The 12,275-nt window shown below is 39.5% G+C and overlaps 1 protein-coding gene across 2 annotated transcripts in view; it reads right to left on the minus strand.

Annotated features, from left to right (window-relative positions):
* Window positions 1-6,736: 6,736 nt before the first annotated feature.
* LOC309495590 (MSL complex subunit 3-like) overlaps window positions 6,737-12,275 on the minus strand; it is a 520,390-nt gene continuing 514,851 nt past the window's right edge. For both annotated transcript variants that reach the window (XM_082165386.1, XM_082165387.1), the window contains exon 13: window positions 6,737-9,724. In XM_082165386.1, coding sequence (XP_082021512.1) covers window positions 9,625-9,724 — 100 coding nt within the window. In that variant the 3' untranslated portion in view covers window positions 6,737-9,624. The remainder of the gene's footprint in view (window positions 9,725-12,275) is intronic.

Raw genomic sequence — 12,275 nt, forward strand, 5'->3', positions numbered from 1 at the left:
TATTGGTGGAGAGGAGACAGAGTTATGAAGCCAATGAGTATATAGGGATATAGAAGGCCATCGATGGGTGCTTCAGAATCTGGGTAGAAGCAGTAGGACATCCGGGAACTTCTCGCCTACTCTTTATGAATACGGATTTTTCGGACAAACTACTCCTTTCACGTACTGCTTTCTCCTACTACATATGTAAGTAGGCATATTCGAACGCACTAGAATCATATGCATGTCCGAATCTCGCGAGAATTAGTACGTCACCTAGGTAATTCTCACCTACTCTTTTATGGATACTAAGGATTCGGACATACTTATTCGCTCACCTACTGTTTTTTCCCTACTATATATTAGGGAAGTATGCAGTTTTGGACGCAGCCCCTGTGTGTGTGTGGTGAGTGCTTGGATTGTAGACAGAACCAACTCTGTCTAAATAATAAAAAATTATTTATGCTACTCCCCTGCTGCCCCTAGAGAAGAAGAGGACGTAACATATTTGGGGGCTCGTCTCAAAGATTTTTGGGGTGGAGAGGAGACTTCTCTGAGGGTGAGTATGGAGTTTGATTTGACAGCGTTCACTTTAGCTCCTACTATTGAGGTCTTTAATGCATGTAGAAAGCAGGATTTGCTGTTGATAGTCTGTTGATGCAGACTTTTTTAGCATCAATGTTCCGAGGGAAGCCGCTAAACGTGTAGTTAAGGAAAAGCTTTACACAGAACTAGTTATCGCTGGAATTCTGCCGGCCGATCCGGAAGTTAACAATGAAAATGAAGCTAGCGTAAGTTCTGCCAGGAAGACTCAATCGTTCACGTCATGTATTACCTTCTCATCTATGATTCAATTCTTAAAAACCCGCCCTAGATCCTCTGATCACTTCCCCTATTTTCCTACCTAACGAAGCATCTCTCTCTTAAGCCTGGTTCAGGACTCATCTAGTTTCTGTCCTCAAAATCTGCAGTTATCTCCCTCCCAGTATACTGATCATTCCTCAGGATCGGGACAGCCACTTCAGCAGATGTACGTGGCATTTCTACTCCAGCTATCAAGATGCTAGGCAAATGGTCTTCCTCTGCACTTGAGTCCTAAATAAGACCAGATTTAAAAACTATCCTCGAAGCTCAGCAAGCTCTCCAGTGACAGTCCAGGTAAATATCTATTTAAACACTGGTGGTGGTGTCTGGCCAAGTGGCTTTGCATGTATTATGATGGCTGTGGTCCATCGACTGGACGGCCAGCAGCCATGTAGCAAATTAAATTGCTGCGATCAGACGACAGATCCAAAAGTGGCTGAGACCCACGCGACAGAACAAAAAGATGGCCTGTGGCCCATGTGACAGATCCAAAGGTGGCTGTGGCTCACGTGATCGTAACAATATAATGGACAGTGGTCCATATGACAGAACTAAAAGATGGCCTGTGGCCCATGTGACAGATCCAAAGGTGGCTGTGGCTCACGTGATCGTAACAATATAATGGACAGTGGTCCATATGACAGAACTAAAAGATGGCCTGTGGCCCATGTGACAGATCCAAAGGTGGCTGTGGCTCACGTGATCGTAACAATATAATGGACAGTGGTCCATATGACAGAACTAAAAGATGGCCTGTGGTCCATGTGTCCTATCAAAAGATGGCCTGTGGTCCATGTGTCTTATCAAAAGATGGCCTGTGGCCCATGTGTCCTATCAAAAGATGGCCTGTGGCCCATGTGTCCTATCAAAAGATGGCCTGTGGCCCATGTGTCCTATCAAAAGATGGCCTGTGGCCATGTGTCCTATCAAAAGATGGCTTGTGGCCCATGTGTCCCATCAAAAGATGGCCTGTGGCCCATGTGTCCTATCAAAAGATGGCCTGTGGCCCACGTGACTTATCAAAAGATGGCCTGTATATAAAAAAAAAAAATTAAAAAAAAATTAAAAAAACACGCATAAGTTCTAATATTTTTTCTTTCTATTTTAGGAACTTCAGGATTCACGACGGGTGGGTATACTTCCTCTACCGTTCTTTGGGGTGGGCCCCGTCTCGGTGGATTATTACTCCACCTAATTTTTGGGGGTGAGCTGCGCCCCTGCCTTCGTCTTCAGGCAGGATATGCAGATTCCGTACCCTCGGAATGCGAGTTACGGACGGGGCCTACGCCAAAGAATTTGATTGTTTGTGAGCTCTTAAATAAATGTTCATTGTCACAGTATTAATTCTCCCGAGTCTTTCTGGTAGAACTCTGCCAGCCAATTCTGAAAACGCATGGGAGGAGAATATTGGGATTGCAGATGACGGATTTCCTTCTGCTCTGCCTCTGCCAGTCCAAGTTTTGACCCTGTACTCGCGATCAAATTTAAAGCATTAGATCTTGCCTTGAAAAAGCAGGAACAAGAGCTTCAGAAAATACATCTTACGTTAGAGGTACAGGCTCACAGATATATTAAATTGCGTTCTCTAGACTTGGAGGCAGAGACTTTACGGCGAAAACCTGCCCCAGCACCGCGTGCTAGACTTCCCTCCTCTCCTGTTAGTGTGCTACTCCCTCAGAAACTCGAGAATCTCACTCCACTTTTGATGTGACAAAGCACATAAAGCTTGCACCGCCATTTAAAGAAACGAAGGGGGATTCCTACTTCATAGCTTTCGAGCGTATCGCTGGTAAGTTAGGGTGGCTGAAAGATATGTGGGGTTCCAGTGTAACTTAACTGGCAAAGGCACAGCAAGTGTGCTCTGCCCTGTCAGTTGAGCAGTGTTTGGACTATGATGTGGTTAAGCCGGCCGTCCTCAGAGCTTATGAGCTAGTGCCAGAAGCCTACCGACAGCGCTATAGAAAGTTAACGAAAACAGTCAATCAAACTTACACTGAATTTGCTCGAGAGAGGAAGAACCTCTTTGAAAAGTGGTGTTGCACCAGTAAAATTTCGAATTTCAAACAGCTTCAAGAGCTGATTTTATTGGAAGATTTAAAAAATGGTGTGCCTGAGAGTGTAGTTGTTCATTTGAATGACAAGAAGGTCATAAAACTCTCTAAAGCGGCAGTAATCGCTGTCGAATTTGTGCTCACCCACAAAAATGTGTTTCCTGTGAGCTGTGTGTTTCTGAATCAGCCTCCTGTGACAGAGAGTAGCGCTAGGGAGAATTTTCAAGGGGTAAACTGGAAAAAAAGACGTAAGACGACTGTCTTAAACCTCAATGGGGCTAAGAGCGTATGTTTTTACTGTCTCGACCCTGGCCATAGGATAGCTGATTGTAAGGCGTGGAAGCAGAAAATTGGCACTAAAGCTGAAAAGTGTTGCTTTCATTCAGTCTGTGACCACTTTTGAGGATTACACGCTATCAAATGTCTCTGGGTATGAACCTTTTATGTTAAGTGGAACCGTTTCGCTCTCCCCTTATTCCCCTGCTTACCTGGTCTCAATTTTACGTGACACTGGGGCTTGTCAGTCCCTGATACTGGATAGTGTACTGCCATTTTCATCTGATTCTTACACAGGTATAAGCGTCTTAGTTCGATGTGTTGAACTAGGCTGTGTAAACGTACAGCTGCATTCTGTCTGTCTGACCTCTGAGCTAGTTTCAGGGCCTGTTAAACTTGGTGTACGCTCTGAACTGCCGGTGAAAGGTGTAAGCCTAATTTTAGGGAATGATCTGGCAGTAGTAAAGTGTTTTCGTCACCGATCATGATGGATAAACCTGACTTGTGTGGTCAGGCTTATTTATCTACCAGTTTTCCCACTGCATTTCCTGATTGTGCTGTCACTCATGCACAAGCCAGAAAATGTGCTGACGTAATTGACCTCTCTGACTCATCCATTGCACCATCATCTGAACCCGTAGAGTGTCAGCTCAAGGTTGAAACCGAGCTAGATACTCCAGTGCTGCTGACACGCTTACTGCTGAGCCGCCATCCCTGAAGGTTGGTAGGGAGCAGCTCATAACCCAACCCTTAAGCACTGCATAGAAGCTGTTGATGCTGATACTAAGCTGCCAGCCGGGGTGCAGTATTATTGGGATAAAGAAGTTTTGATGCGGAAATAGAACCCCAGATTAGTTGATGATGCCCTTGCTAGCTATCAAATAGTGTTGCCCTCTGCTTACCGCTCACAAGTTCTAAAGCTATCACATGAGCATGTGCAGGTCACTTAGAGGTTACAAAAACGTATAATCGTATCACAAAGTTCTTCTATTGGCCTGGTATTATGTCTAGCGTGTCTCGATTCTGTAAAGCATGCCACATATGTCAATTGTCTGGTAAAGGCCAAAGGACTAACCAAGGGACTAACTTTACTTCAAAGTTGTTTGCGCAAGTATTGAAAGAGTTAGGAGTCAGTCAAACACTGTCCAGCGCATATCACCCAGAGAGTCAAGGTGTTGTGGAATGCTTTCATCAGACCCTTGTAGCGACAATGACATCCGGCCAGCTGCTTTTCAAATTAAGTGAATCATGAGGGTGTCGAACACATCTTCTTTGTCCAGTGGAAGTTAGATGTGGCTGAGCCAGCGCATAACACACGTCATAACCAAACGTTATGTGTTTGGCTTACGGGTAACCAATGATTTTAAACATCAGACAAGCCGCGCAAGAAAGAAAACGCTTTTCTATTATGCCCTTCCAGACTCTGTCTACGAAGCAAAGCGAAGTAGCAGTTTGGCCACTAAATCGCAACTTCCAGCCTGGAGACTCTGTTTTAGTGTTACTCCCCATTTATAATTTCCCTTTGCTGGCTAGATTTGCTGGTCCGTACTCGATTAAGGAAAAACTGAGTGAAACTGACCACGTTGTCAATACGCCTGACCGAAGGAGAAAGCTTAGTGTATGTCACATAAACATGCTAAAAGCATAAGTTGCACCAGACAAGTCGGTCGGTTCCCATACTTCCAGTAGTACCCCTATTGTCGCTGCTGCTGCTGTTTGTTCTTCTGTCTACTCTCCTACGATGGTTTAGGTGTGAGTAGTGCCAACATGTCCTGTGAACGTCTTAAGAACTCAGCTATTCTAAATAGTTTAGAGACTCATGTGATAAGTCTAATTAATAGGTTCCCTATGCTGTTTTCAGATGTTCCCAGCCAAACTACGGTCATTTGTCATGACATTAATGTTGAAAACTCCCCACCTGTCAAACAACACCCCTCATCATGTTAACCACCAAAAGCGTGAGTTAATGAAAGAGGAGGTGCAGTATTTATTGCAACATGGTTTTGCTCAGCCCAGTCAAAGCCCCTGGAGCTCACCCTGTCTGCTGGTACTGAAGTCTGATGCTACGTATTGATTCTGTACAAGACTATCGCAAAGTTAACAGTCTTACCAAGCCAGACTCCTTCCCATTGCCTCGGATGGAGGATTGCATGGGCCGAGTTGGTGCAGCCCGTTAGGGTTTGACCATTACCAAACTTGACTATGTTCAAATGTTAAAAACAATGTTAAAAGGCGCACTGCATTTTATTCTAGTAATGCATTCATCAAAAATTAACATCAAAACTATACGTGTGTTCATATATAGATATATACTATAAATACACAAACACATGAATAAAATACATGTTTTTCATGTTCTTTATTCTTATTCTTCAAAGTTCTTTAATGACGAGTTTAGTTGTATAACGATGAGTTTTCGCCCCCAAAAATAAATAAATACATGTACTGCAATCATTGAATCAATGAACTTTATAGATTTTGCCTTTCATTTACATCTGGTCAAAGAATTTCATCGACATCACAGCATATCATTTCACGAGTCAGTGCTGGAAAAAAAGCAGTGAATGCTGGATCCATCCTTGTGCCTCAACTTTTCCATAGGCCTCTTCCATTGAAGAAGACTTACACCATCCTGAAATAAGGGTGATACTCAAACCACTCTTGCACCAGTGCTGAATGGTGAAATTGGACATTGTCCCACACAACTGCACAATTTCGCTCAATTTGCTCCTGATCACCCTGCAGAAAGTGGATTTCACTGAGAGAGTAAAAAAAAATAGGATCCTTTCTATGTTGAGCCGCCCCAAGACAGTGTTGTGTGCCACAACACCAGTGGATTGCAGCACTTGTTGTCCAGGCACAATGTTTATTTTGGCCTGAACTCTCTGTCCAGCTTCTCTCAAGGAAAGACCATAATTTGTGACATAGTCAAATAAGGCTCGGATTTAATTTGAAACCTTTCTGTACTTTATCCTTCTACCTCTCCTCCCTCCTCTTAAACCTTGCTCTTTCCTTCTCCTCTATCCATGTTTTCTTATATTTTCTTCTCTTGCTCTTTCCACTAATACCATTGCCCATGTATCAATCTCTTCTCACTATTTCCATATCCTCAGCTCTTCTTGCTTCTCCTACATCTTCAAACTCTTCTTGCTCCGTCTCCTCCAATACCAACTATTCCTTTCCCCTCATCTCTTTCTACCTCTTCCACTGTTCCTCTCCCTCTCAATATCTGGAAATAACATACCGCTGGATGGCGAGATTGACCAATCAGAATCAAGTATTCCACAGAGCCATGTAATAACCCTAGATAACAACTGCTGAAAACAGATAACACAGGCTCATCCGGGTTACTGAAGTCAGCAGCGCTATATGCTTGCTAGGAACGTTTTTTCTTTGTGGAAGTTTTGCATTTGGTGAGCTAATAAATATTAAAACTCAGTCAAATCAATATTTTGTGTACAGTTATTTAATTATGCCATCCAGTATCGTGAACTCGCTCTCTCTTGTTTCATACAAACGCAGCTGCTGCCATTTTGTGCACTGTTGGACAATAAGATACAAACAGGTACGATTTTAAAACAGTTTAATCTGAAATCAATATCTCTTATCTCCATAATTATTATATTTAAGCATCCCCCTGTTCGGGGGTTTATTCTGAGATAACAACCAGCTGGATGTACATTATCCCTTACACATTATATGATAGAAATGTTTGAGTTCATAATGAGACATTTTATTTGTAAAGTTGTTGAGATCTTCACCCTTTTCTGAATGTTTAGAGGAGACAAATGTGAGACCACTCTAGGTAATGTGAAAAATATGAGCACAATGTGTGATGTTGTTGATGTTTCTTCTGAATCTTTAAAGTAGACAACTGGAGTGATCCAGTTTCTCTAGCAAAAGGAGACAAATATATTTTCTGGTGTGTTTAGAAAATGTGCTGCATATACAATGCTGGGCATTGAAGAAAACATCTAACTACTAAGCCTTAATATTCTTAAATGTATACTGTTTTTTAAATTATAGTTTCAGTATTTACAATATTAGGAATATTTTTATTTGATACTCAGTTGTATTTCTCAAATATTTCTCATTTTAGTATCAACAAAGTTTCCTGAGCTTAACCCTCGTCTTTCCCTCATGTTTTGCAACACATCTTTTCCCTTAAATTATAGTTTTTTTTTTGTTTGTTTTTTTTTGTCCAGAAAGCTTATTTTATTTCATTTAGATAATATTTTTTTCTATTTTATAATGCAGTTCTTTTTGGAGATTTTTTGTTATTTTTTATTTTATTTACCTTTAAATTACTAGATTTGATTAATAAATAATAAATAAATTGTAAATTAAGCATATTCCTCACATTCTTTTAACTTAAATTCAAAATAACACAATTTCATGCATAACCCTTTTAATTCAGCTCAAAAGATATTTTGACAAATTTTGATTTAAATTTTGACTAAAGACACATTGGGCGTCTTTGCCAACCTCTTGTGGAGAAAAAAATTATATAACATGAAATTTCATGACTCTAGCCACTAGATGGCCTTATAGATCTAAATGGAGCAAATTAGCTGTTCCGCTGGGTCCTAAAGTCTGTTAATTTAGTATGCATTAAGACACACATGTAGACATTATAAAATATTCTTTGGTAAAGTTTTAGCATTTTTAGGTTTTTCTATGTGTACTGAAGCATTCCTCGAAATTCATTCATTCCTAAGGGGGTCAAATTGACCCGCGAGGGAAGGATTTGTTACTTTTTTAAATTTCAACCACAAAACTCGAATCCATTCTTTTTTTGTGTGTGTATTCGTGGTTCAAGTGCGACAAAAGTCCTAGGGTCTTGGACCCCTCTGATAAACACTAAAACATTTTTAAAAGGTTAAAAAGAGTTAAAAAGAGCAACCTCTGAGCAACAAAATACGGCAAGACAAAAAGTTGTTCTATGTTTCTTCTACCACAATCTCAATTTTGACTTTTTCTCTCAAATATTTCTTGCATGTCATATATGTCTCAATGCATATACATGTCTCATTTGTCTCTTTTTATTTCTCCTAAGGGATTTTAGGAGAAACATCTGAAATGTTGCTGAAACTAAAATGAGAGATACATGAGAATCACAACTTCTGAGTCAAGTCTTCTGAGCTTAGTAAAAGCAACCACTGAGCAATACATTTTTCCTCTGGGTATGCTTGGAAAAACATGCCACTGATGAAGGGTTGAACTCGAAAACGTTTTGCTCACCTTGCACCTTTTGCACTTTATTTGTGGCCTGGATAATAAATTCGGCCTATTTTTCATGTGCATGAATTTTGAGTTACCTTGGATCTACGCTCCGCAACAAGTTTGTTAATTCATCTGGTTTGGACTAGTGTTTGGAGCTACGCTTTTCCATTCTCTTAAGATATATTTGTACATAAAATTTACAGACACTAGTGATTATACAAATAGTTTACCTGTGGGATTTTCAAGGTTTGAAATGAATACCAGTGAAAACAGCAACAAAGCAGTTTTTTTTTTTTTTACAACAATGACTAGTTTAGAGGTCTTTTAAACACTGTAAACAAACGTTTGAATAATGTTTTGGTTAATAAACTGAGAAATTAAGCACAATCAAGTGACGTTGACAGATAATCTATAAGACACCATGGAAAACAAATACACAGAAAGAGGAAACATGGGAATAATGAACTTATTAATAAATGAAAAAAACCCTCTATATTGTTTAAACCCAGCCTTATCCTATTTTCACACAAAAGAGATGACATTTTTTAATAATAAGAACTTTATACAGATTAATTTACATAAAGAAAATATCATATAATTTTGAGTGTGATCACTGATAATTGCATTGTTGTCATTCGAGTTCATAATTCAAAGAATTATATATAATTTAAAACAACGTTACTACAACAATTATGTGTGGCAAAAATGGAGAAATGTAATAAACATCTTATGCTGCTTTTGTAAAGTTGCTTTTTTAAGCAGGGAGGAGAGGTAAAGCACAAGATAGAAGACAGCTGCAGCAAAATAAGGAAGACTAAGGCAAATTTAGTCAATTGTTCAGTTTTAGATGGGGAAAAAACTAAAGAGGTACTGGTGGCTTCATATAGCATTAAAATCTTTGAAACAAGAAAATGTTTGTCTTTTTTGTGAGACTGAATTCAAAATGCCTTATAAGAAAAAAAAATAAAAAAAATAAATAAATAATAATATATATATATATATATATATATATATATATATATATATATATATATATATATATATATATATATATTGTCAAGAAAGCTTTGCCATAAATCAACTGAACAGGTAAAAATGGATCAGAGGAAACACTCCAGGGAAATTGTTAGGATTTGCAAGTAGAAAGAAAAAAGGCTCCACATTCAGTATCAGGGGTGGACCAGAAGTTCAGGGGAGCACAATACAGAAAAAACTCTCCCCAAAGGGATTTTTAGAAGACTGAGCGTGGTTGCTTCATGCTGTAATGGGCTTCAGTTGCAGACACATATGCAGACTCTGGAAAGAAGTCCTCATGAAACTCTGCCAAAAACCTGAAAAAAGGAAGCAAAATATGTAAATACCACCACTACTACAACTAATAACAGTTTGAAGCTGAGAAGAAAATAACTGCTGGTCAGGTGAAAGTTAAGACACATTAATGACATTATCCCAGCCTGCAAGGTTGTAACAGATCAACCACGTTCTGGGTCTCAGAAAGGCTAAAGACAAACAGACATAAGCTCAGGAGAGCAAACCTTTACTTCAAGTTTCCTTCGTTTGAGAGTTCCAGATTGTTAAGGACCTAACTTCAGGACCTCATCTGTGTGTTCCAGATTTTAGGACCCTTTGGTGCTCCAGAAGATCAGCATCCCACAGATCTTCATGTTCAAGGCTTTTTGGTATCACTTTACCAAACCTCTTTCCAGAGAAAGTTGTTGCATATTATCAGTATATGATTTTCTAATTTACATTAGAGGTAATATAGCTGATGATAGTTAATAGCAAATAACCTTTCATTTATTAGTTTGATGCATAATAAGGTTCTTCACCTTATTAGTCCAGAGAAACAATAGTTTATCTTTCCATAGGATAAAGTAACTCCTTCCATAGCCATGCACGCTCAACTTAATCACTTGAATCTTATGCACTTTATTCCTTTGTAATTCATGGTATTAATTTAGTATGTTGTGTTCGTTATTCTTGTTTATCTTTTGTTAATAAATACATTTGATTACACTTGTGTCTTCCATGAGCTGATAATACAGCAAGAGGCTCTACAAGTTAACGATCTCACCAATCTTTGCCCCAATGCTTCAGGTAAATCAGCTGACCAGTTTACATTAATTCTAGATGAATGAAAAGCACCCTATTTGGAGTATTCTCATAGGGCCAAGGTAAAAGACTTTGACTGTTGCCTCAAACAAAAAAAAACAAAAAAAGGGGTGGGGGGGGGGGGGGTGGTGTAGGGGTTGGTCATCTGATGTACTCATAACCACACCTTAAGTGATGTGTGATCCAAAAATCACAACGTTAGCAGTGACGTGAGTACCAATCACTACATTGGGTGCGTTCCTGGGTGGGGCAAAGTAAAATCACAACATCTGTGATGAGCACGAGCCCTCATGCAAGGGTCATATAGCGCTTTATATAATACAGATTGTTTCAAAGCATCTTTACAGTGATACAAATTTTCTATCTATTTTTATAAATTTTTAATCTATTGACAGCCCAGACAGATAGATCCGTGTGAGTTTAAAAACATACTTTTTCTGTTTTCAGATAGCAGCATTTTGGGCAGCACCTTGAGATCTGATTGGTTTGCATTGCATGCGGTCCAAAGTTCAGACCAGAGAACTGAGAGAAACATGTATAGGCAGTGCGAGTGTAAGGGTGGAAAAGGCTTAGACTTCCCCTGGCTACAGACTCGACTAGCATGAAAAATTTTACACAAATAAATTAATTGTGATTGAATCTTTTCCCAAATCGTCCCTCCCTAACATTTTTGTCTCTTTCTTATTCGGTAACGAAGAGGCCAATAGATTTTCGTTATAGTTTTTGTCATCATAAACGGGTTTTTATTTAGTTATCGTCTCATTTTCGTCAGTGAAAATATTTCTTGACAACTATGACGAAAATTTTTCATCAACGAAATTAACACTGTTCAGAAATGCCTTAATTATTTGTGGCATAGATTCAACAAGGTATTGGAAAACAATTATCAGAGATTTTATATTGAAATGATGGCATCAAGCAGTTGCTGCAGATTTGTCGGCTGCACATCCATGATGCGAATCTCCCTTTCCAGCACTTCCCAAAGGTTCTCTATTGGATTAAGATCGGGTGACTGTGGGGGCCATTTCAGTTTAGTGCTATAGTGCTTCAAGAGATGTTCTTCTGCATACTTCAGTTAACGAATGGTTATTAAATACCCCCAATGCAAATAAGGTTTATTGGCAAAATTGACAGACTTTCAGCTGTTTGCAATGAACAAATCAAACAAAAGTAATTGAAAAAGCTCAACACAACAAATGTTTCAAGTGGTTTCCCCATATTCAACTGAAAATGCAACTTTTAATGACTTCTCAAAATTATTCCACCCCCTTCATGGCAAGGATCTTTAGTACTTAGTAAAACACCCTTTTGCTGTTATGACCTGCTGCAAACAAGATGTACCTATACCCAGACACCAGCAGTGTTTCTGAGGAAACTAAGCCCATTACAGTTCAGTAATATTCTCGGGTTTGTGTGCTGCACCCGCCTTCAAATCCCACCAGGGATTTTCTAAGGGGTTCAAGTCAAGTGACTGATGGCCAGTAAGTTTGGGATCTTTGTCCTGTTGGAAGGTTCCATGATGCCCAAGCTTTAGCTTCCTCACTGATGACATGACGTTTTCTCCTAGGATTTCCTGATACTTCAATGAATCCATCTTGCCTTCCACACGCTGCAGGTTTCCATTGCCAGAGGATGCAAAGCAGCCCCAAAGCATCACAGAGTCACCACCATGCTTAACTGAAAGCAGAGTGTTGAACCAGAACCAGGAAGTATGACCATATTAGTCCTGTTCTGTCAACACTGCATTGGCTCCCTATTAAACATTGTATA

This window comes from Leuciscus leuciscus (genome assembly GCF_965113295.1).
Source record: "Leuciscus leuciscus genome assembly, chromosome: 3".
NCBI classification, from domain to species: Eukaryota; Metazoa; Chordata; class Actinopteri; order Cypriniformes; family Leuciscidae; genus Leuciscus; species Leuciscus leuciscus.